The sequence below is a fragment of the Monodon monoceros genome, unplaced genomic scaffold (assembly GCF_005190385.1).
Source record: "Monodon monoceros isolate NGI ecotype Baffin Bay Population unplaced genomic scaffold, NGI_Narwhal_1 Super_Scaffold_15, whole genome shotgun sequence".
NCBI lineage: Eukaryota > Metazoa > Chordata > Mammalia > Artiodactyla > Monodontidae > Monodon > Monodon monoceros.
This window is the reverse complement of record NW_021703771.1, coordinates 21,611,781-21,639,551: the sequence shown is the minus strand read 5'-3', so window position 1 is coordinate 21,639,551 and position 27,771 is coordinate 21,611,781. Positions and strand designations below refer to the sequence as shown.

General features: G+C 36.3%; 1 protein-coding gene across 1 annotated transcript in view; it reads left to right on the top strand.

Annotated features, from left to right (window-relative positions):
• Positions 1-27,771, top strand: part of RNGTT (RNA guanylyltransferase and 5'-phosphatase) — a 221,505-nt gene that overhangs the window by 70,155 nt on the left and 123,579 nt on the right. The window contains exons 10-11 of the mRNA XM_029223623.1: positions 4,515-4,586; positions 15,462-15,626. Of these exons, the coding sequence (XP_029079456.1) occupies positions 4,515-4,586; positions 15,462-15,626 (237 nt within the window). The remainder of the gene's footprint in view (positions 1-4,514; positions 4,587-15,461; positions 15,627-27,771) is intronic.

Here is a 27,771-nt window from a genome sequence, read left to right as displayed (position 1 = left end):
TGACCCACAGAATGTGGAAAATAGGAGTTTAGAAATACTGCAGTAATTCACTTGAAACAAATCAGTGAAGTTCAATCAATTTTATACTGAGGATAAGAGGAGGATATAACAGTTAATCATTAAAGTTAATAACAAAAATCTTGGGAAAATGGCATGTCTTTTCATCTGTTAATTTTTTATAAAGGAATATGCATGCTCATTGTTAAAATTTTAGGAAGTCTGTATGTTATAAAATAGAACTCAACTATCAAGAAGAGATTAAATTTTAACATTTTGATGTATTTCCTTTTAGTCATTTTGTTGTGCCTGTATTTATAGAACGTGTGTAATCAACACGTACATAGCTGACGTTTAATATATGCTGTTTATCTGGGGTTCCATCATTTTCCTTCGCTCTGAAGAACTGATTTTAGGATTTCTTTTTCTTTTTAAAATTTAACTTTATTGAAAAAGTTGAAATATAGTTTACCATTCTAAGGTATATAAGTCAGTGGTTTTTAGTATTCACAAGATTATGCAACCACTGCTATCTAATTCAGGAACATTTCATCACTTAACTATGATAATTAGAACCAAGTGGGCCTTATCTGAAAGGATTTCAAGGAATGGGTTACCTTTGAGATGAGCTTTGAAGGCCCACAGGTTTTCCACAGTTAATTACTTCCTTTCATTAAAACCCTTCAGTGGGGGCTTCCCTGGTGGTGCAGTGGTTAAGAATCCGCCTGCCAGTTCAGGGGACACGGGTTCAAGCCCTGGTCTGGGAAGATCCCACATGCCGCGGAACAACTAAGCCCGTGCACCACAACTACTGAGCCTGTGCTCTAGAGCATGAGAGCCACAACTACTGAGACTGTGAGCCACAACTACTGAAGCCCATGTGCCTAGAGCCCGTGCTCTGCAACAAGAGAAGCCACCACAATGAGAAGCCTGCACACCACAACAAAGAGTAGCCCCCACTCACTGCAGCTAGAGAAAGCCCACATGCAGCAATGAAGACCCAATGCAGCCAAAAATAAATAAATAAAACATTTATATTTAAAAAACCCAAAACACCCCTTCAGTGGTTCTCCATTGCTTAAAGCATGAAAGCCAAAGTACATAATGTAATATTCCTTATATCTGGGCCGCGCCTAAGCATTTAACATCATCTTTGACTGTGAGCCCTTGAAAGCATAAGTCCCACCTATTACTGAGCTTTGGATAGTTTACCACCTTCTCCATGCCTTTTAAATACCATTTGGCGTGTCCACCATCCTGCTAGAAGATATCCACCACATCTTTCAGGATTCAGCTAATGGGTTTCTCACCTTATTATCAAACCTTTGTCTTACTCTTCATGTAGAAATAACCACTCCTTCTCCTTATGTTTATACAATGTGCCCTTATTGACTGGAATAGTAAAGGTATATACTTGTTGTCTTAGTATAGTTATTAATAGCCATCTCTCACTCTCAAAAGTATCCTGGTTTAGACAGATAGCTACATGGTCATTCTCTCTGTATGGCCATCTGTCATTAAAACTGTAGCTCTTCCTTCGACCTAGCTACTTATATATTTTCCTCTCTTTCTATTACTCTGAGCCCCTTGAAGCTAGGGACTGGGTGCTTAATGTCTCCAGCACTTAGAGCATAGAGTATAGTTTGTGCTCAGGAAATATTAAATGGGTAGGCAGAAGAGTGGATGCCTGGGAACTTCAGATAAAGGCAATGGAATATGGAGAAGTACAGAGGATAGGAAAGTCAAACATGCAGATTTTGGGGTTTTTTTGGTAGGGCCCATAATAAAGGATTCAGCATCTTTTTTCTGTGGGTTTACAATTTTCATCAAAAGTAGAACGTTTTTGTGCATTTCTACCCTTCCACCTGTTGAAAATTTAATTACTAATGTTCTTTCATTAAAACAACAACAACAAACTTTTCTGTTTCGTTTTGGATCGTTTGTATTGATTTGTCTTCACGTTCATGAATCTCTCCTTCTCCAGCATCTAAACCACTGTCCATCCCAACCACAGTATTTTTCACCTCAGACATTGTAGTTTTCACCTCTGGAAATTGAATTTGAGTCTTTTTTAAGTCTTCTGTGTCTCTACTTACCTTTTTGAATATATGGAATACTGTTAGAATATTCTTGCCTGCTAGCTCTAACATCGCTCACAGTTTTAGTCCTATTTTGATGGATTTTTTTCTCCTCTTTATGAGTTGTATATTTTTGTCTCTTTGCATACCTGGTAATTTTTGATTGGCTGCCAGATGTTTTGAATTTTACCTTGTTGGGGGCTCAATATTTTTGTATTCCTATAACTATTCTTGAGCTTTGTTCTGAGATGCAGTTAATTTACTTGGGACTAGTTTGTACCTTTTGAGTCTTGTTTTTAAGATTTGTTAGGTGAGGAGTCTTTAGGGATAATTATCCTCCACTACTGAGATAAGATCCTTCTGAGTACTCAATGCCCTGTGAGTTATGAGACTTTCTAATCTGGCTGGTGGGAACAGGAGTTATTCCCAACCTTGTTGAGTGACATGTATGGTTCTCTTTAAGATTTTTGGGTACTTCTTTGCCTGACCTTGAGTAGTTTCCTCACATGCTTGCTTTGCTGAATATTCATGGGGGTCTATCTGAAGACATCCCTCTCCCACCCTATCCTCTGCTGTGAAAACTCTAGCCTCATTGGTCTCCCTAGACAACCTGGTCTATTTTCTCAATTCAGGGAGACTGCTGGGCTCTCCTGGGCTCCCCCTGCCTGCATTGAAGCCTGGAAACTCTCCTCGACCAATAAGCTGGGACAGTTGTAGGGCTCATATAGTTATTTACTGTTTCCTAGGAGTTACTGTACTTTGTTGCTGGATGTCTAGTGCCTTGAAGATCATTTCTCCATATATTTTGTCCACCACACAGCCTAGGTCTTTGTTAGAATCCCTGGGTTCTCTTCTCTTTTAAAAACTGTGGGTAAATGTTTTCTTCAGCTAGTTGGGAGCCATATTTTATTCCAGTAATGCTCAGATTGTTTCTCCAAGTCAACACGCAGTCCCGTAGCCTTTATTTCAGACAGGAGGAGTGTTCTGCTATTTTAATTACTTTTTAATCGGAAGAGGGAAAAAAGAAGACAAGAATAACCACTGAGTTTCCTTCTCTATATTTTAATGTAATAGTGACAGTTATCAATGATTTGTCATTTTACAAGTAGGGCTTTTGGGGGTTTAGTGGGCTTGGAGGTGAACCCTTTTTGTTTTATCAGAATTTTGGTAGTTTCCATGGCTATCAGTTTTTAAACTTACTGGTTTGTTTATTCCTTTTTACTTGTTTAGTTTGCTGATAATAAACTTTCTTTTTTGTTATTTTTACTGTTTGAAGAAGATATGTATTTACTCATTTCATCAGGTAATTTGGGAGGGAAATTCTGTGATGTCTGCTCTCTGAACCTGGAAGTCCACTTAATTTCCATCCACACATTTTTGAAAAGATTAATTGAAACCTGTTATTGGTGCTACCTTGTTGGCTTATAAAATTCTCAGATACAAGTACTTAAAAATATTTCAGTAAACAAATTTAAAGTAATGAAAATGATTTATGTCAATTGTTGGGTTCAAGATGATAACCATAAATAAATGTCTGTAGCTTAACTAATACATATTTGAGAAAGAAATCAATTGGTAATAGTTGCTTAAAACTAGAAAATATATTTGTTTTCCATCAGTGTGTTCTTTGTAATTTTAGATGGTTGTATGTGGATATTGTCATGAAATTAGATAATAAAAAGACTGTTTAGTTTCCAAGGAAAAATAGGAAAGAATAATAATTTTAGGTTAAAACCTATTATTAAGAATTAATATTTTAGGTAATTATTAAGATCCTGCAAGCTGCATGACATGGCAGAAAAAGAATTTTTTAAATCCTACATTATATGCCTGTAATCATCCTTTAGTGTCCTTTATCTTTTTTCTGTCAGAGTGCAGATTTTAAGTTCGTTTCACTTAATGGCTGTGATATGTGATATCATATTCTCTTGCCCTGTTCCCTTTGATCATAGTAGAGGGATACGGAACCAAGAAAGACTGTGTGGGTCACATGGAGATTTTATCTATAATAAGGGCACCATTTATACCTATAGATTTTATGATTAAAGCAATTGGCATACAACAGAATTTAAAGCAATAATGATTTAGCAAAATTCATTTTTTAAATGTTGCTGATATTTAGAATTTAAAATTTGTAGTTTCTTTATCCTAATAGTTGCTTAGTAATTCAAACATAAGATGTAGAATAGAAATTCAAATATAAAAAATGAGGCGATATTGTCATATGATTTTATTGCAATACAGAATAAATTCATGGTGGGGTTTTTTGTGGTGCTGACAGTCTATTGATTTGATCCGTGTAGAAGTGTGTTCACTTTGAAATTTCATCAAGTTGTATATTTATGATTTATGTACTTTCTGTGTGAATGTTATATTTTAATCAAACTAAAGAAATTGCTCTTAAAGTATGAATAAACTTACCTTCTTTTCTCTTTAAAGGAAATGATTATTGACAGAGTAAATGGACAGGCTGTTCCTAGATACTTGATATACGACATAATTAAATTCAATGTAAGTACCTTTTATAATTTATAAAATAAAAATGTCACTGAGATAATAGTTTTTAACAAATAAAAAGTTCTACTGCCTTAGAGATAGTAGGAAAGCAGAATGATGACTCATTCAAATTATCTATTTGATACCTTATTAATACTTTTACGTCTCCTTTTCTTTCTCTTAATTGCCTAATATTTAGCACATTTCTTTGTCTTTGGATTCTTTAGGAACTTCAAGTGAGTAAGGAAAAAAGTTTAATTGTGATAAAATAAGACAGCATTTTGTAAAATGGAAAATTCTCAATTTTAGTTATCCTGTACTCGATTAAAAAGTCTCCAAATTTTATTAGTCTGTCACTTAAAAAAAAAACAAAAAAAACCCAGAGAAACTGACTATGAGTGTTCACTGTGTAACATGGAGGCACAAATATGTTATTCATGAGTACATGCAGGAAACTTGAAAACAAAATATAAAATTGCCTGTTGTAAATAGATTAAAAAAACAGGAATTATATTCTCTACCCATTTCCTACAATGTTAGACTCATCAAGAATCTGTTTTCCTGTTAATGTTTATAGTATGAATGACTGAATTATTTAGGCAGTACAAGATGACTTCTGTAAATGCAAGAAGTTCTTTCAGTAGTGTATATCCATGAAAAGGTGTAATCATTCCTCTAGACGTGTTATTCAAATTGCATAATCACTTAGTATTCAGACCAGACTGAAAGCAATTAAGACTTCTGGAATTAAAAGTGTTAAGTTTTGAAGATTTATAACAAGGCTTTTAAAAAGTTCTTTTTTAGGGGTATACATTTTAAATTATAGTAGTAAGATTCAGGATTGCATTTATCCAGATTATTTTTTCCTGGAAATGTTCAATGTATGTATCTCATTTTTTTGTTGAATTTCTATATTTCAGAGTTTCAAATTTAAGAAACTCAGTCAGAAATCAAGTTTTATTTTTGTTCTGTCTGTGACCACTATATTCCTCAAAAGTAAGGTGTTCCAGAATTGATTTACTCTCATTACAGATATTGGAATAATGTTCATTGGGCCATAATGAGATGTAAAGGATGGGTTTGGCCTTGTTTCTTTGTGAATGGGGGTGCACTGTCTCCTTTGCCTCTTGATAATGAACTCCACTTTAATATTGTTCAGTGCAGGTTCACTTCTTAGCCTGGGAGCTTTGCCTGAGACAACAGCCTTCTAATTCTTTAAAAAAATACGACAAATTTCAGCATGCACAAATATATAGAGAATAATGTAAGGCATACTTATGTACTGACCTCCAGATTTGTTGAAGTTTAACATTGTCATTTTTACTCCACTTTCTTTTCAGTAAGGAATAAATCATTACAGATTCAGTAGGAGTTTCTTGTGCACACCTCTCTCATTCCATTCTTGACCATCTTATCCAGAAGCAGATTCTACCCTGAATTTGATGTTTATTATTCCCATGAATGTTTTTAATACCTTTACTACCTATGTGTAGATCTATAAGATATATGTGGTGTATTCTTTTGCAGTGTTTCTACTGTTATATAAATGTCATTGTACTACTGTACTGTGGTACCCAACATTTGGTCCACCTTATTTTGTTCATATTTATTTGTGTTAATACATACAGGTTTAGTTCACTCACTTTAATTAGTATTTTATTACATTGTATAAATATACAGAATTTATCTTTTTTCCATTTGATGGACATTTGGGTTTCCATATTTTGCTGTTATACTGCTATTGCATGGAACAGTTTTATATACTTTTTATTGTGTGTGTATGTCCAGGTTTCTCTAGGATAGTTCTCATTCTCGGGATACAATCATCTAGGAAGCGTTTTAAAAAGCCAGTCCCTCATCCCTACATTGATTAAACTGGCGACTTCAGCTTTTTTGTTGTGTTGCTAAATTCCCCTCAGAAGTAGTTGTATCACTTTACCACAGTTGGTATTATCAGATTTTAAGATCTTTGTCAATTGGATTGTTTTAATTTGCTTTCCTGGTTACTAATAAAGTTAAGCATATTTCATGTTTATTTTTACTTGTTTGAATTTTTCTTCTGTGATTTAACTGCAAGTTTGAATAATCTTCTAATAGCTATCTTTTCTGGATTCTAATTCTTTCTTAGTTATATATGTGGCAAACAATATGTTTTCCACATTAATATCTATTGATTCACAGAAGATTTTCATTTTAATGAAATCCAGCTCACTATATCTCAAAGTTTGTGCTTTTGTGTCTTGTTTAGGAGATTCAACCATATTTTCCTGTAAAAATGATTAATTCATGCTTTTCATCTCTTGGTCTGTAATCATTCATTCAGTAAGGATTTATTGAGTACCTTTTGCTTTATTTCATTGATTTTTAAAATTTTAATTTTTTTTGCGTTTTTGAATTTTACTTTATTTTTTTATACAGCAGGTTCTTATTAGTCATCCATTTTATACATATTAGTGGATACATGTCAATCCCAATCTCCCAATTCATCACACACACACCCCACCACCACCACTTTCCCCCCTTGGTGTCCATACATTTGTTCTCTACACCTATGTCTCCATTTCTACCCTGCACACCAATTCCTCTGTACCATTTTTCTAGGTTCCACATATATGCGTTAATATACGATATTTGTTTTTCTCTTCCTGACTTGCTTCACTCTGTATGACTGTCTCTAGATCCATCCACGTCTTTACAAATGACCCAGTTTCGTTCCTTTTTATGGCTGAGTAATATTCCATTGTATATATGTACCACATCTTCTTTATCTATTCGTCTGTCGATGGGCATTTAGGTTGCTTCCATGACCTATTATAAATAGTGCTGCAATGAACATTGAGGTGCATGTATCTTTTTCAATTATGGTTTTCTCTGGATATATGCCCAGTAGTGGGATTGCTGGGTCATATGGCAATTCTATTTTTAATTTTTTAAGGAACCTCCATACTGTTCTCCATAGTGGCTGTATCAATTTACATACCCACCAACAGTGCAAGAGGGTTCCCTTTTCTCCACACCCTTTCCAGCATTTGTTGTTTGTAGATTTTCTGATGATGCCCATTCTAACTGGTGTGAGGTGATACCTCACTGTAGTTTTGATTTGCATTTCTCTAATAATTAGTGATGTTGAGCAGCTTTTCATGTGCTTCGTGGCCATCTGTATGTCTTCTTTTGAGAAATGTCTGTTTAGGTCTTCTGCCCAATTTTGGATTGGGTTGTTTGTTTTTTTGATATTGAGGTTCATAAGTTGTTTATATATTTTAGAGATTAATTCTTTGTCCATTGATTCATTTGCAAACATTGTCTCCCATTCTGAGGGTTGTCTTCTCATCTTGTTTGTAGTTTCCTTTGCTTTGCAAAAGCTTTTAAGTTTCATTAGGTCTCATTTGTTTATTTTTGTTTTTATTACCATTACTCTAGAAGGAGGATCCAAAAAGATCTTGCTGTGATTTATGTCAAAGAGTGTTCTTCCTGTGTTTTACTCTAAGAGTTTTATAGTGTCCAGTCTTACATTTAGGTCTCTCTAATCCATTTTGAGTTTATTTTTGTGTATGGTGTTATGGAATGTCCTTATTTCATTCTTTTACCTGTAGCTGTCCAGTTTTCCCAGTACCATTAATTGAAGAGACTGTCTTTTCTCCATTGTATATCCTTGCCTCCTTTGTCATAGATTAGTTGACTATAGGTGTGTGGGTTTACTTCTGGGCTTTCTATCCTGTTCCACTGATCTATATTTCTGTTTTTGTGCCAGTACCATACTGTCTTGATTAGTGTAGCTTTGTAGTATAGTCTGAATTCAGGGAGTCTGATTCCTCCAGCTCCGTTTTTTACCCTCAAGACTGCTTTGACTATTCGGGGTCTTTGTGTCTTCATACAAAGTGTGAAGTTGTTTGTTCTAGTTCTGTAGAAAATGCAATTGGTAATTTGATAGGGATTGCATTGAATCTGTAGATTGCTTTGGGTAGTATAGTCATTTGCACAATATTGATTCTTCCAATCCAAGAACATGGTATATCTCTCCATCTGTTTGTATCATCTTTAATTTCTTTCATCAGTGTCTTATAGTTTTCTGCATACAGGTCTTTTGTCTCCCTAGGTAGGTTTATTCCTAGGTATTTTATTCTTTTTGTTGCAATGGTAAATGGGAGTGTTTCCTTAATGTCTCTTTCAAATTTTTCATTATTAGTATATAGGAATGCAAGAGATTTCTGTGCATTCATTTTGTATCCTGCTACTTTTTTACCAAATTCATTGATTAGCTCTAGTAGTTTTCTGGTGGCACCTCTAGGATTATCTATGTATAGTATCATGTCATCTGCAAATAGTGACAGTTTTACTTCTTCTTTTCCAATTTGGATTCCTTTTATTTCTTTTTCTTCTCTGATTGCCGTGGCTAAGACTTTCAAAACTATGTTGAATAATAGTGGCGAGAGTGGACATCGTTGTCTTGTTCCTGATCTTAGAGGAAATGCTTTCAGTTTTTCACCATTGAGAATGATGTTTGCTGTGGGTTTGTCGTATATGGCCTTTATTATGTTGAGGTAGGTGCCCTCTATGCCCGCTTTCTGGAGAGTTTTTATCATAAGTGGGTGTTGAATTTTGTCAAAAGCTTTTTCTGTATCTATTGAGACGATCATATGGTTTTTCTCCTTCAATTTGTTAATATGGTTTATCACATTGATTGATTTGTGTATGTTGATGAATCCTTGCATTCCTGGTATAAACCCCACTTGATCATGGTGTATGATCCTTTTAATGTGCTGTTGGATTCTGTTTGCTAGTATTTTGTTGAGGATTTTGCATCTATATTCATCAGTGATACTGGTCTGTAATTTTCTTTTTTTGTAGTATCTTTGTCTGGTTTTGGTATCAGGGTGATGGTGGCCTCATAGAATGAGTTTGGGAGTGTTCCTCCCTCTGATATATTTTGGTAGAGTTTGAGAAAGATAGGTGTTAGCTCTTCTCTAAATGTTTGATAGAATTCACCTGTGAAGCCATCTGGTCCTGGACTTTTGTTTCTTGGAAGGTTTTTAATCACAGGTTCAATTTCATTACTTGTGATTGGTCTGTTCATATTTTCTGTTTCTTCCTGGTTCAGTCTTGGAAGGTTATACCTTTCTAAGAATTTGTCCATTTCTTCCAGGTTGTGCATTTTATTGGCATAGAGTTGCTTATAATAGTCTCTAAGGATGCTTTGTATTTCTGTGGTGTCTGTAGCAACTTCTCCTTTTTCATTTCTAATTTTATTGATTTGAGTCTCTCCCTCTTTTTCTTGATGAGTCTGGGGAATGGTTTATCAGTTTTGTTTATCTTTGAAAGAGCCAGCTTTTAGTTTTATTGATCTTTGCTGTTTTTCTCTTTGTATCTATTTCATTTATTTCTGCTCTGATCTTTATGATTTCTTTCCTTCTACTAACTTTGGGTTTTGTATGTTCTTCTTTCTCTAGTTCCTTTAGGTGTAAGGTTAGATTGTTTATTTGAGATTTTTCTTGTTTCTTGAGGTTGGCTTGTATAGCTATAAACTTCCCTCTTAGAACTGCTTTTGCTGCATCCTATAGGTTTTGGATCGTCATGTTTTCGTTGTCATTTGTCTCTAGGTGTTTTTTGGTTTCCTCTTTAATTTCTTCAGTCATCTCTTGGTTATTTAGTAATGTATTCTTTAGCCTCCATGTGTTTGTGTTTTTTAATGTTTTTTCCCTGTAATTCATTTCTAATCTTATTGCGTTGTGGTCAGAAAAGATGCTTGATATGATTTCAGTTTTCTTAAATTTACTGAGGCTTGATTTGTGACCCAAGATGTGATCTATCCTGGAGAATATTCCATGTGCACTTGAGAAGAAAGTGTAATCTGCTCTTTTTGGATGGAAGGTCCTATAAATATCAATTAAATGTATTTGGTCTTTTGTGTCATTTAAAGCTTGTGTTTACTTATTTCTGTTTGGATGATCTGTCCATTGGTGTAAGTGAGGTGTTAAAAGTCCCCCACTATTATTGTGTTACTGTCAATTTCCTCTTTTACAGCTGTTAGCAGTTGCCTTATGTATTGAGGTGCTCCTGTGTTGGGGCATATATATTTACAATTGTTATTATATCTTCTTCTTGGTTTGATCCCTTGATTATTATGTAGTGTCCTTCCTTGTCTCTTGTAACATTCTTTATTTTAAAGTCTATTTTATCTGATATGAGTATTGCTACTCCAGCTCTCTTTTGATTTCCATTTGCATGAAATATCATTTTCCATCCCCTCACTTTCAGTCTGTATGTGTCCCTAGGTCTGAAGTGGGTCTCTTGTAGACAGCATATATATGGTCTTGTTTTTGTTTCCATTCAGCGAGCTTGTGTCTTTTGGTTGGAGCATTTAATCCATTCACGTTTAAGGTAATTATCAATACGTATGTTCCTTTGACCATTTTCTTAATTGTTTTGGGTTTGTTTTTGAAGGTCCTTTTCTTCTCTTGTGTTTTCCAGTTGGAGAAGTTCCTTTAGCATTTGTTGTAGAGCTGGTTTGGTGGTGCTGAATTCTCTTAGCTTTTGCTTGTCTGTAAAGCTTTTGATTTCTCCAGTGAATCTGAATGAGATCCTTGCTGGGTAGAGTAATCTTGGTTGTAGGTTCTTCCCTTTCATCACTTTAAATATATCATGCCACTCCCTTCTTGCTTGTAGAGTTTCTGCTGAGAAATCAGCTGTGGGAGTTCCCTTGTATGTTATTTGTTGTTTTTCCCATGCTGCTTTCAGTAATTTTTCTTTGTCTTTATTTTTTGCCAATTTGACTACTATGTGCCTCAGTGTGTTTCTCCTTGGGTTTCTCCTGCCTGGGACTCTCTGGGCTTCCTGGACTTCGGTGGCTATTTCCTTTCCCATGTTATTTAAGTTTTCGACTATAATGTCTTCATATATTTTCTCGGGTCCTTTCTCTCTCTCTTCTCCTTCTGGGACCCATGTAATGCGAATGTTGTTGTGTTTAATGTTGTCCCAGAGGTCTCTTAGGCTGTCATCATTTCTTTTCATTCTTTTTTCTTTATTCTTTTCTGTGGCAGTGAATTCCAGCATTCTGTCTTCCAGGTCACTTATCCGTTCTTCTGCCTCAGTTATTCTGCTATTGATTCCTTCTAGTATATTTTTCATTTCAGTTATTGTTTTGTTCATCTCTGTTTGTTTGTTCTTTAATTCTTCTAGGTGTTTGTTCTCTAATTCTTCTAGGTCTTTGTTAAACATTTCTTGCATCTTCTTGATCTTTGCCTCCATGCTTTTTCCGAGGCCCTGGATCATCTTCCTTATAATTATTCTGAATTCTTTTTCTGGAAGGTTGCCTATCTCCACTTCGTTTGGTTGTTTTTCTGGGGTTTTATCTTGTTCCTTTTTCTGGTCATAGATCTCTGCCTTTTCATATTGTCTATCTTTCTATGAATGTGCTTTTTGTTCCACGCTGCAGGATTGTAGTTCTTTTTGCTTCTGCAGTCTGCCCTCTAGTGGATGAGGGTATCTAAGAGGCTTGAGCACGTTTCCTGTTGGGAGGGACTGGTGCTGGGTAGAGCTGGGTGTTGCTCTGGTGGGCAGAGCTCAGTAAAACTTTAATCTACTTGTCTGCTGATGGGTGGGGCTGGGTTCCCTCTTGTTGCTTGTTTTGCCTGAGGTTACCCAACACTGGAGCCTACCCAGCTCTTTGGTGGGGCTAATGGCGGACTCTGGGAGGGCTCATGCCAAGGAGTACTTCCCAGAACTTCTGCTGCCAGTGTCCTTGTCCCCACGGTGAGCCACAGCCACCCCCCACTTCTGCAGGAGACCCTCCAACACTAGCAGGTAGGTCTGGTCCAGTCTCTTATGGGGTCACTGCTCCTTCCCCTAGGTCCCAATGCGCACACTACTTTGTGTGTGCCCTCCAAGAGTGGAGTCTCTGTTTCTCCCAGTCCTGTCGAAATCCTACAATCTGTTCCCAGTAGGCTTCAAAGTCTGATTCTCTAGGAATTCCTCCTCCCGTTGCCAGACCCCCAGGTTGGGAGGCCTGATGTGGGGCTCAGAACCTTCACTCCAGTGTGTGGACTTCTGTGGTATAAGTGTTCTCCAGTTTGTGAGTCACCCACCCAGCAGTTATGGGATTTGATTTTATTATGATTGTGCCCCTCCTACCATCTCATTGTGGCTTCTCCTTTGTCTTTGGATGTGGGGTATCTTTTTTGGTGAGTTCCGGTGTCTTCCTGTTGATTATTGTTCAGCAGTTACTTGCGATTCCGGTGCTCTCGCAAGAGGGAGTGACTAATTCATTGGTTTTTTAAGTCACAGTTTTTCACATTTCTGATAATAGAATATATTTATAATTGAAAGTGTCATATATTTAATTCTTTAATATACTATGGAGCTTTCATTGATGTTTAACCATTTTGTTTATTTTGAATCATGAAATCAAGGTCACCCTTAGAAAAAATTTTTTTGAAATAATTGTTTGAAACTTTTCAGTTCCTTAGTTTATTATTTTGTACAGCAAGAATTTCATTGATAATTTTTTATATGTCAAGTATTAGTCTAGGTATTGAGTATGCCCAGAAGAATAGGACATAATTTCTTGCCTTCCAGGGAGTTTATAATTTAGTGCCCTGACCTTCAAAGGAGGCTACTTCTATAACAGTTCATTGGGATTTGGAAAGAAAATTGGAGAACTCCTGTTTATTCTTAATCTATTATTCAATTTTTGTCTGTTTTATAACATACAGTTGTGCATGTATGCAATTTATTAAAAATTAATATGTATATATTATACACAATTGTTCGAATATGTGTTTAGATTGGATACAAAATCAAAAGAAACTTGCAGGGACTTCCCTGGCAGTCCAGTGGTTAGGACTCCATGCTTCCACTTCAGGGGGCATGGGTTTGATCCCCGGTTGGCGAACTGAGATCCCACATGCTGTACGGTCAAAAGAAACAAAAGAAAAAGAAATTTGCAGACCAGTGGTGTTATGAATGGGGATATAAATATAAAGAAATATTATAATGGTATCATAAGTATAATGTCAAAGATATATGGGAGATATAGAAATATATGAGAGGTACCAGAGAGGTGAGAATATTCCAGCTTACCATGGGTATACTTGAGTTATTTGAAGTATGGAGTTGTAGACAGAGAAAGTGATACAGATTAATTTTGAAGGAGTGAGCCTTAGAAGTCAGGAGCATTAGATGGTTTTTAGTGTACTTGATGTATGGTGAGATGTGAGACATAGCAGGAAATGAGAATGGATTTGTGGGTAGGAGACCAGATTACCTGAATAAGACATTTTAGCTTAGTTCTTTGTTCTGTATATAATAGGACACTACTGAAGGGTTTTAGTTACGGTAATGATATGATCTTATTTTTATTGCTTTGAAGGATAACTCCACTGGCATCGTGGATAGTGTTTTGAAGTGAGAAAGAACTCAAAACAGGAAGGCCAGTTAGTCAATAGTTATTGAGCGCTTCCTGTAGTCTATTCTCAACGATTCAACACCTATCTATCAGGAGCTTCCTTTATGATAGGCAACACAGATTTGAAGGTGAACTTGATTTCAATCTATTCTAGTTGTTTTGGTGAATTTTAAAGTGAAGAGTATCTAGGAGGGAATTTAGACTACTTACAAGTTTTTAAGCAATTTTTAGGCTTTTAATTTTATTTCTTAAAAAGAGGGCTTGCTTGTTTCATTTTAATTTTATCAGGGTCTCAATTCATCTAATAAATAAGCGTGACATTTTAGGTTTTTCAACCTTGTTGATGACATAGGTGACATGGAAAAGTTTGCACATGGACTGTGTGGTTATTTACTAACTAGCATTTCTTCAGTAAATACCCTTTACAAACAGTCGTATGCCTTTATGTAAAGGGAATATATTCTACCTTATACCTATCTCTTGCTCACTTGTCTTGCTCCATATTCTTTGCTGAGTATCAAAATTGTCATCCTTGAGGTGTATTTAATGTTCACAGATTAAGCAAGTGTTGCCACCCCTTTGTAAACAGTAGGTTGGGTAAAATGTTAGGTTGAGTGATATAGATTAGAGAAGTGAAAGAAGGCAGAAAAGATGGGAAAAATACGTGGAAGTGTGTCCAATTGCAGAATAAAGAAAAGGGTACTTGATATACCATTGAGGTGATACTGCTAATCCGGACCACTACTGTCACCCAGGTGATATGTTATAGCTGTATTTGTATATACCATTAGGAGAGGACAAGCCCCTACCCTCAGCTCATACAAAAGTGTACATGTACTTTTTATTTCATGGTTCAAACCATATATATATATACACCATAATATATATACTGTATATATACATATGGGGGAAGAAGAAAACTTTTGTTTTTGAATATATCATATAAACCTTTTCTGTATTAGTTTTCAGAGTTGAGAATGTATTTGTTTAATAAATATCTTCTACTTCTTGAAGGCTGTAAAGTGTTAGCACTTTAAACAACAAAAAACATTATAGGTGACTTATTTGCCTATTTTGGTGTGTTGTTTGCTTGTACTTTCCTGACTGTGGATTTTAGTTTTTACACAGGTTTTACTAATTCATGTAAACAATAAAAATGATTAGTGAGTATATTAATACTTTAATTCAGATGTGAAAACTTTGGATCAATTTATATTTGAGAAGATTTGTACCATTTTCCCATACTCTTTTATATATTTATAATTAAAATAAGTAACTGTATGTGTGTGCATTTGCATGTTTAGGTATGCTTCTGTCATTAGTCAAATTAATCATCAGGGCTGGCACTTGTGGTTGTTCAGGCTATACACTGGGCAACTCCAAAGGATGCTGTTTATATAGACTGCTATGTATAGTGTATCAGCCTGATAATTATGCTGATAAAATAGTTTTTAGTGTTGAAATTTAAATAATTGTCTTGTTTAATTAAGGCACAGCCGGTTGGAGATTGTGATTTTAATATTCGTCTGCAGTGTATAGAACGAGAAATAATAAATCCTCGACATGAAAAAATGAAGACGGGGCTCATTGACAAAACACAGGAACCATTTAGAGTCAGAAATAAGCCATTTTTTGACATCCATGCTTCAAGAAAGGTAAAGTTTTCTAATTAATACTTGCAGTGTAACAAAACTCATCTTGGAAAAAGAATATGAATGACATTTTGAGACCCACTTGTCTTGATTTTTCCAGAAATTACTTGAATTGAATATAGCACTATATTGACAAACATATATAATTCCCAAGTCTGCTCTTTAGCAAGATCCTTTTTTTTTTTAAAAATTGAAGTATAGTTGATTTACAATGTTGTGTTAGTTTCTGGTGTACAGCAAAGTAGTTCATATATATATACATATATATATATATTTTTTTCTTTTTCAGATTCTTTTCCATTATAACTTATTACATGGTATTGAATATAGTGCCCTGTGCTATACTGTAGGTCCTTGTTGTTTACCTGTTTTATTTTAGTAAGATTCTCAGTGACAGAAACTTAGGTTACTTCCTTGTTTTCTTTTTTAAAAAATATTTATTTATTTGACTGTGCCGGGTCTTAGTTGCGGAATGCGGGATCTTTGTTGCCGCGTGCAGGGTCTTCGTTGTGGTGTTCGGGATCTTTACTTGTGGCATGTGGGCTCTTAGTTGGGGCATGTGGAATCTAGTTCCCTGACCAGGGATTGAACCCGGGCCCCCTGTATTGGGAGCACGGAGTCTTAACCCCTGGACCACCAGGCAAGTCCCCCTTGTTTCTTATAATAGTTTGTGATTCATGGCTATTGGTTCATATTATGTTTTTTAAAAAGCTGTAAACAGGATAGAATTATATAGAGTGAAAATCACCTGTTAAGCCTTCTGAAGGTCAACAGTGTTTACTACGTAGTCTTATTTTAAAAATTAATTTACATATATATATACATACATGTGGAAGGTTTTCTTTTGTTATTTATTTTTGTTGTTTTGACACTGAAAACCCGAGACTTATTTCACTTAACAGTACAACTTGGAAATATTTCCATGACATGCAAAGAGATTTATAACTGCCGCACAGTATTTGACAGTAAAGATGCACCATGGAGTTATTATGTTTTGGAGGAGGGGTGGTTATGATAGAATAATATAGGAAATAATAGCAATGTAAGCAATTAAATGTTTTAAACTTTTTTCTAATATAATCTCACATGTTAGATGATGTAAGTTTTTGTTGTATTTTAACTGCTTCTACTCAAGTCCACTCAATTTGGTATTAGCCCTTGGATGTAATATTAGCAATAATCTCAGCACTGTTGAATGCCTATCTTTTCTTCTCAACAAATACAAAGTTATCATTCTACTTTCACTTATTGTGCATAATGCCTGCTTGGCATGGGACTGTTGGTTGACTTCTGGTGCCATGGCCTTCCCACAGTTCACTGCTTTTGTGTCTGTTTTGGCAGCAGGAATATTATAGGGTTGCCTAAAAGAGCCATACACTTCTGTGCCCTGCCCAGTCGGTAGGGTAGGGATAACGTTAACACGGGCCACACCTTTCTAAATTTTCTAAATTTTTAATTCATTGTAAAAGTTGGTCAGAAGCCAAATTGTTTCAGTTTGCATTCGTTTTTTTTTAAATGTATTTTGACAGCTTGCGCTGCCATAATTCAAAGTTCAGCATTTCAGAAAATGTGTCTCAGTGTAGTTTTATTAGTCAGAATCAGTGCTGCTTAGAAATGCTTAGAAAATAGTTCTTTAGGGATCTGAAGTATATAGTTATGTTGACCAACTTTTCATGTAGTTTTTCACTAGAAAAAACGATGCTCTAATTTTTCTCCTTTCTACTTAGCTTATATAACCACGCTTTGAAATCATCATAGGAAATTCTTTTTTTTCAAGCAGTTCTATTATTTGGAATTTTACATATAAGTCTCCTCTTCCCTCCTTTTCAGTTTTTACTGTTAATTTTTTGTCCTCAGTTTCTCTTACCAAAGTGTAAAGTTGCAGAATACAGAGGGAAAGCACATTTTGCAGCAGAGTTGGTCTAAAGGGTAAGACTGTAGTAACACCAAGTTATAGAATAGTAGCTACGATTGACAGGTTATTGCTCTAGAGTTGCTTATTATTTTTATGTTTGCTACTGGGAATTGTAAAATAGTGGTGTTACGAATGATGCAGCATTTGTCAGGGAAGTACGTATCATTTTTATGAGAAAGCCTAGTTTTTATGTGGTTTTTAACACATAAAATGTGTTAAAAATGCATACTTTCGGGTAGAAAACAGTAGAATTTCATTTCTGTCTATAAAAACTTGAAGATAACTTTGATTTTAGGAGTTTATTAGCATAGCTCTATAAACAACCTCTCCATTTTGTTGAATTTGATCCGTCAAACTAGTGAAGGGATAATGAGTTGTTTAATTTTTAACTTAATATACATAAATGGGTGTTAGAATACAGCATCCTAAATAGTAATAAGAAGTAGCAGTTTCTTAAATTACAATTTATTTGCATTTCCAGTTTGAAGGCCAATTAAAAAAGAATTATTTGAATAGATTAAATGTGGTTAACAAAATTTTAAAAGTCAGACAGACAGCAGATATTTATCATCATCTCAGAAGAGTAACCACTGCTATTAGCATTTATTGTATCCATCGGAATTTCTTTATCCATGTGCAAGCAATACATTTATTTATATTCTTACCACCCTTACCCAAGAGGTGATTCTTAATGCCCTTTTCTGTACTTGCTTTTTTTTACCTAATTTATTTTGTGTCCCCTTGCCCCAGTTTTGGTACATGGAGATCTCCTTCAATCTTTTTTTTAATAGATGCACAGATTTCCATCTTATCAGTGTACCATAATTTACTTAATTAATCCATAGTCATTTGGGTTGTTTTTAGCCTGTTGATAGGTTTTTGTTTGTTTGTTTTGCATATGGATATCCAATTGTTTCTGCACCAAGTATTGAAGAGATGGTCTTTTTTCATTGAATTTCTTTTGCATCTTTATAAAAAATAAGTTGTTATGTATGTGTGGGACTATTGCTAGATGCTCTGTTCTATGCCCTTGATGTTTTTTATCTATCTTTGTGGTAGTACTGTCTTGACTACCTTTGTTTATAGTAAAGATTGAAATCAGACAGACTTGATCTTCCAACTTTGTACTTCTTTTTTGAAGTTGTTTTCTCTATTCTAGGCCTTTGTGTTTTCATTGAATTCTCTTGTTCCATCTGATTCTTGTTTATAATTATTTTTCAGTTGATTCTCTGAGTATCCAGTCATATTAGGTGTAAATTGACACAGTTTTACTCTTTTTTCCTCCCTTCCTCCCTCCCTCCCTTCCTCCCTCCCTCCCTCCCTCCCTCCCTCCCTCCCTCCCTTGCTCCCTCCCTCCCTTCCGTCCTTTTCTTTCAACATCTTTATTGGAGTATAATTGTTTTACATTGGTGTGTTAGTTTCTGCTATATATAGCAAAGTGAATCAGCTATAAATACACATATATCCCCATATCCCCTCCCTCTTGCGTCTCCCTCCCACCCTCCCTATCCCACCCCTCTAGGTGGACACAAGGCACTGGGCTGATCTCCCTGTGCTATGTGGCTGCTTCCCACTAGGTATCTGTTTTACATTTGGTAGTGTATATATATCCATGCCACTCTCTTACTTTGTCCCAGCTTACCCTTCCCCCTCCCCATATCCTCAAGTCCATTCTCTAGTAGGTCTGCGTCTTTATTCTGTCTTGCCCTTAGGTTCTTCATAACATTTTTTTTTTTTAGATTCCATATACATGTGTTAGCATGTGGTATTTGTTTGTCTCTTTCTGACTTACTTCACTCTGTATGACAACTCTAGGTCCATCCACCTCACTACAAATAACTCAATTTCATTTCTTTTTATGGCTGAGTAATATTCCATTGTTTATATGTGCCACATCTTCTTTATCCATTCATCTGTCGATGGACACTGAGGTTGCTTCCATGTCCTGCCTATTGTAAATAGAGCTGCAGTGAACATTGTGGTACATGACTCTTTTTGAATTATGGTTTTCTCAGGGTATATGCCCAGTAGTGGGTTTGCTGGATCATATGGTAGTTCTATTTTTAGTTTTTTAAGGAACCTCCATACTGTTCTCCATAGTGGCTGTATCAATTTACATTCCCACTAACAGTGCAAGGGGTTCCCTTTTCTCCACACCCTCTCCAGCATTTATTGCTTGTACATTTTTTAATGATGGCCATTCTGACTGGTGTGAGGTGATACCTCATTGTAGGTTTGATTTGCATTTCTCTAATGATTAGTGATGTTGAGCTAATGTGTTTCATGTGTTTGTTGGCAATCTGTATATCTTCTTTGAAGAAATGTCTGTTTAGATCTTCTGCCCATTTTCGGATTGGGTTGTTTGTTTTTTTGATATTGAGCTGCGTGAGCTACCTGTATATTTTGGAGATTAATCCTTTGTCAGTTGCTTCGTTTGCAAATATTTTCTCCCATTCTAAGGGTTGTCTTTCCGTCTTGTTTATGGTTTCCTTTGCCGTGCAAAAACTTTTAAGTTTCATTAGTTCCCATTTGTTTACTTTTGTTTTTATCTCCATTTCTCTAGGAGGTGGGTCAAAAAGGATCTTGCTGGGATGTATGTCATAGAGTGTTCTGCCTGTGTTGTCCTTTAAGAGTTTTATAGTGTCTGACCTTACATTTAGGCCTTTAATCCATTTTGTGTTTATTTTTGTGTATGGTGTTATGGAATGTTCTAATTTCATTCTTTTACATGTAGCTGTCCAGTTTTCCCAGCACCACTTATTGAAGAGGCTGTCTTTTCTCCATTGTATATTCTTTCCTCCTTTATCAAAGATAAGGTGACCATATGTGTGTGGGTTCATCTCTGGGCTTTCTATCTTGTTCCATTGATCTATATTTCTGTTTTTGTGCCAGTATCATACTGTCTTGATTACTGTAGCTTTGTAGTATAGTCTGAAGTCAGGGAACCTGATTCCTCCAGGTCCGTTTTTCTTTCTCAAGATTGCTTTGGCTATTTGGGGTCTTTTGTTTTTCCATACAAATTGTGAAATTTTTTGTTCTAGTTCTGGGAAAAATGCCATTGGTAGTTTGATAGGGATTGCATGGAATCTGTAGATTGCTTTGGGTCGTATAGTCATTTTCACAATGTTGATTCTTGCAATCCAAGAACATGGTATATCTCTCCATCTGTTTGTATCCTGTTTAATTTCTTTCATCAGTGACTTATAGTTTTCTGCATACAGGTCTTTCGTTTCCTTAGGTAGGTTTATTCCTAGGTATTTTATACTTTCTGTTGCAGTGGTAAATGGGAGTGTTTCCTTAATTTCTCTTTCAGATTTTTCATTATTAGTGTATAGGAATGCAAGAGATTTCTGTGCATTAATTTTGTATCCTGCTACTTTACCAAATTCATCGATTAGCTCTAGTAGTTTTCTGGTGGCACCTTTAGGATTATCTATGTATAATATCATGTCATCTGCAAATAGTGACAGTTTTACTTCTTCTTTTCCAATTTGTATTCCTTTTATTTCTTTTTCTTCTCTGATTGCCGTGGCTAGGACTTGCAAAACTATGTTGAATGATAGTGGTGAGAGTGGACATCGTTGTCTTGTTCCTGATCTTACAGGACATGCTTTCAGTTTTTCACCATTGAGAATGATGTTTGCTGTGGGTTTGTCGTATGTGGCCTTTATTATGTTGAGGTAGGTGCCCTCTATGCCCGCTTTCTGGAGAGTTTTTATCATAAGTGGGTGTTGAATTTTGTCAAAAGCTTTTGCTGCATCTATTGAGATGCTCATGTGGTTTTTCTCCTTCAATTTGTTAATATGGTTTATCACATTGATTGATTTGTGTATGTTGAAGAATCCTTGCATTCCTGGGATAAAACCCACTTGATCATGGTGTATGATCCTTTTAATGTGGTGTTGGATTCTCTTTGCTAGTATTTTGTTGAGGAGTTGTCCATCTATATTTATCAGTGATAGTAGTCTGTAATTTTCTTTTTTTTTGTAGTATCTTTGTCTGGCTTTGGTGTCAGGGTGATGGTGGCCTTGTAGAATGAGTTTGGGAGTGTTCCTTCCTCTACAATGTTTTGGAAGAGTTTTAGAAGGATGGGTGTTAGCTCTTCTTTAAATGTTTGATAGAATTCACCTGTGAAGCCATCTGGTCCTGGACTTTTGTTTGTTGGAAGATTTTTAATCACAGTTTCAATTTCAGTGCTTGTGATTGGTCTTGTTTATATTTTCTGTTTCTTCCTGGTTCAGTCTTGGAAGGTTATAGCTGTCTAAGAATTTGTACATTTCTTCCAGGTTGTGCATTTTATTGGCATAGAGTTGCTTGTAGTAATCTCTCATGATCCTTTGTATTTCTGCAGTGTCAGTTGTTACTTCTCCGTTTTCATTTCTAATTCTATTGATTTGAGTCTTCTCCCTTTTTTTCTTGATGAGTCTGGCTAGTGGTTTATCAATTTTGTTTATCTTCTCAAAGAACCAGCTTTTAGTTTTATTGATCTTAGCTATTGTTTCCTTCATTTCTTTTACATTTATTTCTGATCTGATCTTTATGATTTCTTTTCTTCTGCTAACTTTGTGGGTTTTTTTGTTCTTTCTTTAATTGCTTTAGGTGTAAGATTAGGTTGTTTACTTGAGATGTTTCTTGTTTCTTGAGGTAGGATTATATTGCTATAAACTTCTGTCTTAGAACTGCTTTTGCTGTATCCCATAGGTTTTGGGTTGTTGTGTTTTCATTGTCATTTGTTCCTAGGTATTTTTCGATTTCCTCTTTGATTTCTTCAGTGATCTCTTGATTATTTAGTAGTGTATTGTTTAGCCTTCATGTGTTTGTAGTTTATACACATTTTTTCCTGTAATTGATACCTAGTTTCATAGCGTTGTGGTCGGAAAAGATACTTGATATGATTTCAGTTTTTTAAAATTTACCAAGGCTTAATTTGTGACCCAAGCTATGATCTACCCTGGAGAATGTTCCATGAGCACTTGAGAAGAAAGTGTATTCTGTTGTTTTTGGATGGAATGTCCTATAAGTATCAGTTACGTCCATCTTGTTTAATGTATCATTTAAAGCTTGTGTTTCCTTATTTATTTTCATTTTGGTTGATCTGTCCATTGGTGAAAGCGAGGTGTTAAAGTCCCCTACTATGATTGTGTTACTGTGTATTTCTTCTCTTACGGCTGTTAGCATTTGCCTTAATTATTGAGGTGCTTCTATGTTGGGTGCATAAATATTTACAATTGTTGTATCTTCTTCTTGGATTGATCCCTTGATCATTTTGTAGTGTCCTTCTTTGTCTCTTGTAATCGTCTTTATTTTAAAGTCTATTATGTCTGATATGAGAATTGCTACTCCAGCTTTCTTTTGATTTCCATTTGCGTGGAATATCTTTTTCCATTCCCTCACTTTCAGTCTTTATGTTTCCCTAGGTCTGAAGTGGGTGTCTTGTAGACAGCATATATATGGGTCTTGTTTATGTATCCATTCAGCCAGTCTATGTCTTTTGGTTGGAGCATTTAATCCATTTACATTTAAGGCAGTTATTGATATGTGTGTTCCTATTACCAGTTTCTTAATTGGTTTGGGTTTGTTATTGTAGGTCTTTTCCTCGTCTTATGTTTCCTGCCTAGAGAAGTTCCTTTAGCATTTGTTGTAAAGCTAGTTTGGTGGTGTGGAATTCTCTTAACTTTTTCTTGTCTCTAAAGGTTTTAATTTCTCCGTCGAATCTGAATGAGATCTTGCCGGGTAGAGTGATCTTGGTTGTAGGTTTTTCTTTCTCATCACTTAAAATTTGTCCTGCCACTCCCTTCTGGCTTGCAGAGTTTCTGCTAAAAGATCAGCTGTTAACCTTATGGGGATTCCCTTGTATGTTACTTGTTGTTTTTCCCTTTCTGCTTTTAATATTTTTTCTTTTTTTGATAGTTTGATTAATATGTGTCTTGGCATGTTTCTCCTTGGATTTATCCTGTCTGGCACTCTGTGTGCTTCCTGGACTTGATTGACTATTTCCTTTCTCATATTAGGGAAGTTTTCAAGTATAATCTCTTCAAATATTTTCTCAGTCCCTTTCTTTTTCTCCTCTTCTTCTGGGACCCCTATAATTCAAATGTTGGTGCGTTTAATGTTTTCCCAGAGGTCTCTGAGACTGTCCTCAATTTTTTTTACTCTTTTTTCTTTATTCTGCTCTGCACTAGTTATTTCCACTATTTTATCTTCCAAGTCACGTATCCATTCTTATTCTTCAGTTATTCTGCTATTGTTTCCTTGTAGAGAAATTTTAATTTCATTTATTGTGTTGGTCATCATTGTTTGTTTCTTCTAGGTCCTTATTAAACGTTTCTTATATTTTCTCCATTCTATTTCCAAGATTTTGGATCATCTTTACTGTCATTACTCTGAATTCTTTTTCACGTAGACTGCCTATTTCCTCTTCATTTGTTTGGTCTGGTGGGTTTTTACCTTGCTCCTTCATCTGCTGTGTATTTCTCTGTCTTCTCCTTTTGCTTAACTTACTGCGTTTGGGGTCTCCTTTTCTCAGGCTGCAGGTTTGTAGTTCCCTTTGGTTTTGGTGTCTGCCCCCAGTGGGTAAGGTTGGTTCAGTGGGTTGTGTAGGCGGAGGGGACTGGTGCCTGTGTTCTGGTGGATGAGGCTGGATCTTGTCTTTCTGGTGGGCAGGTCCACGTCTGGTGGTGTGTTTTGGGGTGTCTGTGAACTTATTATGATTTTAGGCAACCTTTCTGCTAATGGGTGGGGTTGTGTTCCTGTCTTGTCAGTTGTTTTGCATAGAGTGTCCAGCACTGTAGCTTGCTGGTCATTGAGTGGAGGTGGGTCTTAGCGTTGAGATGGAGATCTCTGGGAGAGCTTTCGCTGTTTGATATTACATGGGGCTGGGAGGTCTCTGGTGGATCACTGTCCTGAACATGGCTCTCCCACAGCAGAGGCTCAGGCCTGACACCCAGCTGAAGCACCAAGACTCTTACAGCCACCCAGCTCAGAAGAAAAAAAAAAAGAATGAAAAATGAAATAAAATAGTTATTAAAATAAAAATATTATTAAAAATAAACAAATAAAAAAGTAAAAAAAAGCAAGAAAGAGAGCAACGAAACCAAAAAACATCCACCAATGATAACAAGTGCTAAAAGCTATACTTAAAAAAAAAAAAGACAGACAGAAAACCCTAGGACACATGGTAAAAGCAAAGCTATACAGACAAAATCACACAAAGAAGCATACACATACACACTCACAAAAGGAGAAAAAGGAAAAAAATATATATATTAAAAAAAAAGGAAGAGAGAAACCAAATCAATAAACAAATCTACCATTGATAATAAGCTGTAAATACTAAACTAAGATAAACATAAAACCAGAAACAAATTAGATGCAGAAACTGAACCCGAAGTCTACAGTTGATCCCAAAGTCTATTGCCTCAATTTTGGGATGATTGTCTATTCAGGTATTCCACAGATGCAGGTATTCCACAGATGCAGGGTACCTCAATTTCATTGTGGAGATTTAATCCGCTGCTCCTGAGGCTGCATGGAGAGATTTCCCTTTCTCTTCTTTGTTCGCACAGCTCCTGGGGTTCAGCTTCGGCTTTGGCCCCGCCTCTGCATGTAGGTCACCTGAGGACGTCTGTTCCCCACCCATACAGGACCAGCTTAAAGCAGCGGCTGCTTCAGGGGCTCTGGCTTACTCAGGCCGGTGTGGCGGCGGGGGGTGGGGGGGTGGGGGGTGGGGAGGGAGGGGCATGGAATGCAGGGCGAGCCTGTGGCAGCAGAGGCCAGTGTGATGTACCAACAACAGCCTGAGGCACGCCATGTGTTTTCCTGGGGAAGTTGTCCCTGGATCTCGGGACCCTGGCAGTGGTGGGCTGCACAGGTTCCCGGGAGGGGAGGTGTGGATAGTAACCTGTGCTTGCACACAGGCTTCTTGGTGGCTGCAGCAGCAGCCTTAGTGTTTCATGCCTGTTGCTGGTGTCCACACTGATAGCCGTGGCTCGCGCCCGTCTCTGGAGCTCATTTAGGCGGTGCTCTGAATCCCCTCTCCTCACACACCCCAAAACAATGGTCTCTTGCCTCTTAGGTAGGTCCAGACTTTTTCTCAGACTCCCTCCCGACTAGCTGGGGCTCACTAGTCCCCTTCAGGCTGTGTTCACGCCGCCAACCCCAGTCCTCTCCCTGGGATCCAACCTCTGAATCCTGAGCCTCTGAATCCTGAGCCTCAGCTCCCAGCCCCTACCTGTCCCAGCGGGTGAGCAGACAAGCCTCTCGGGCTGGTGAGTGCTGGTCGGCACCGATCCTCTGTGTGGGAATCTCTCTGATTTGCCCGCCTCACCCCCTGTTGCTGCTCTCTCCTCTGTGGCTCCGAAGATTTCCCCCCTGCCCACCCCCCGTCTCTGCCAGTGAAGGAGCTTCCTAGTGTGTGGAAACTTTTCCTCCTTCACAGCTCCCTCCCCGAGGTGCAGGTCCCGTCCCCATTCTTTGTCTCCGTTTTTTCTGTTTTCTTTCGCCCTACCTAGGTATGTGGGTATTTTCTTGCCTTTTGGGAGGTCTGAGGTCTTCTGCCAGCGTTCAGTAGGTGTTCTGTAGGAGTTTTTCCACATGTAGCTGTATTTCTGATGTATTTGTGGGGAGGAGGGTGATCTCCACGTCTTACTCTTCCGCCATCTTGAAGCTATCGCTTTAGTTCTTTTATACATTAACTTTTTTCGTGTCTAATTCAGTACACACAAGTACAATTTTAAATTGTAGTAATAGTTATAGGGATCCTTGTCTTGTTCTTGATTTGTGTGGGAATGCTTCTAGTGTTTCTTTAAAGTATTGTCTGCTGTCTTTGAGTCTGAAATCTATTTTATCAGATTGAGCAAGTGAATGTTTGGTTCTATTTTACTGAGTCATTTTACTTTTAATCAAGAAAGGTATTCAGTGTTGTCCAATTGCTTTTTATCTACTATAGATAGAATACTGGTTTTTTTTCTTCTGCTTAGATTTGTTTATTTTATGTATTAAATGGAAATATATCCTAACACTGAAGCTTTCTTTTGTTCCTGGGATTAGCCCTACTTAATCTTAATATATTATTATTAATTTATTTTTTGAAAAAACTTTATTTTTGGAGCAGTTTTAGGTTCACAACAACATTGAAAGGAAGGTACAGAGACTTCTCATCTGCCTCTAGCCACCACACATGCATAGCTGTCTTGTTTGGTAAAGTCCACATTTTTTCTTTAATGTGACTAAGCCTGAACTGGAATTATTTCCCATTTGAAAAGTTCTGTTTCTGCTAAGTTATTTCTACTAAGTTGTCTTTCTTCATTTCCTGCTTGCCTGCCTCTCTCCACTTCTCCACACCTTTCCCTTAGGGGTAGTTAGTTATGTCCCCTGCAGGGTTGTATGTAGTTAGGATGTAGTGGAATACCGTGCAAGGAGTCAATCTTGAATGGTTTTAGGAAATTATGCTTGAATAAAAAAAAAATAAGCAAGACTCCATCCTCCTCTTTCATCTCACACACTCAAATTAAAAAGAAAAAAAAAGGAAAAGGAAAGGAAAAAGAAAAGACCTAATAATCTCTTAAAAGTTTCTAGCAATGAATTTATTGCTTTTCTCTGCTTGGAGTCGTTTTACTTTCTCGTGTCCAGTTTGACTGCTTTATTAAAATTCTGTGGAAAATATTTTTACAATGATTTATTTATTACTGTTTTGAAAGTAAAATATTTGCTATGTAGGATGAAAGAGTAATGAATGTGAAGATCTCCTCTCTAATAACTGTTGAGAGGATTAAGCAGAGAATTACAAAAGCTTTTTTTTTTTTTTACTACATTTAATTTCAAGGGCATGTACTCATCTAGTTTAATAAGGATTTTATAAATATTCATCTATTATTTTCTTGCATACTTTGCTAGGTAGGAAGTTTAGGTTTTATGTATGTATGTATTTCATCTGGCATTCAGATTTACTTTCTAGGTATTGCCTTTTCTTTCTTTTCTTAGTTTATCCTTAAATATAAATTTATAGTTCTTGTATGTCTAACACTAGTAGTTCATAAAGAAAATCTAGCCGTAAAGTGTGTTATTTATATATATAAATGTTATATGACTTTATCAGTGTTTTATTGTTTGTATCACAGTAAAAGAAAAAGTAGCTTTGAGAGTATGTTAGTATAACTGTGGTTGAAGAGAAGAAAAAAACCTTGCCTAAATGTGCAGAACTGTTCTTCACACATAGAGGTTCTCAATGATTAT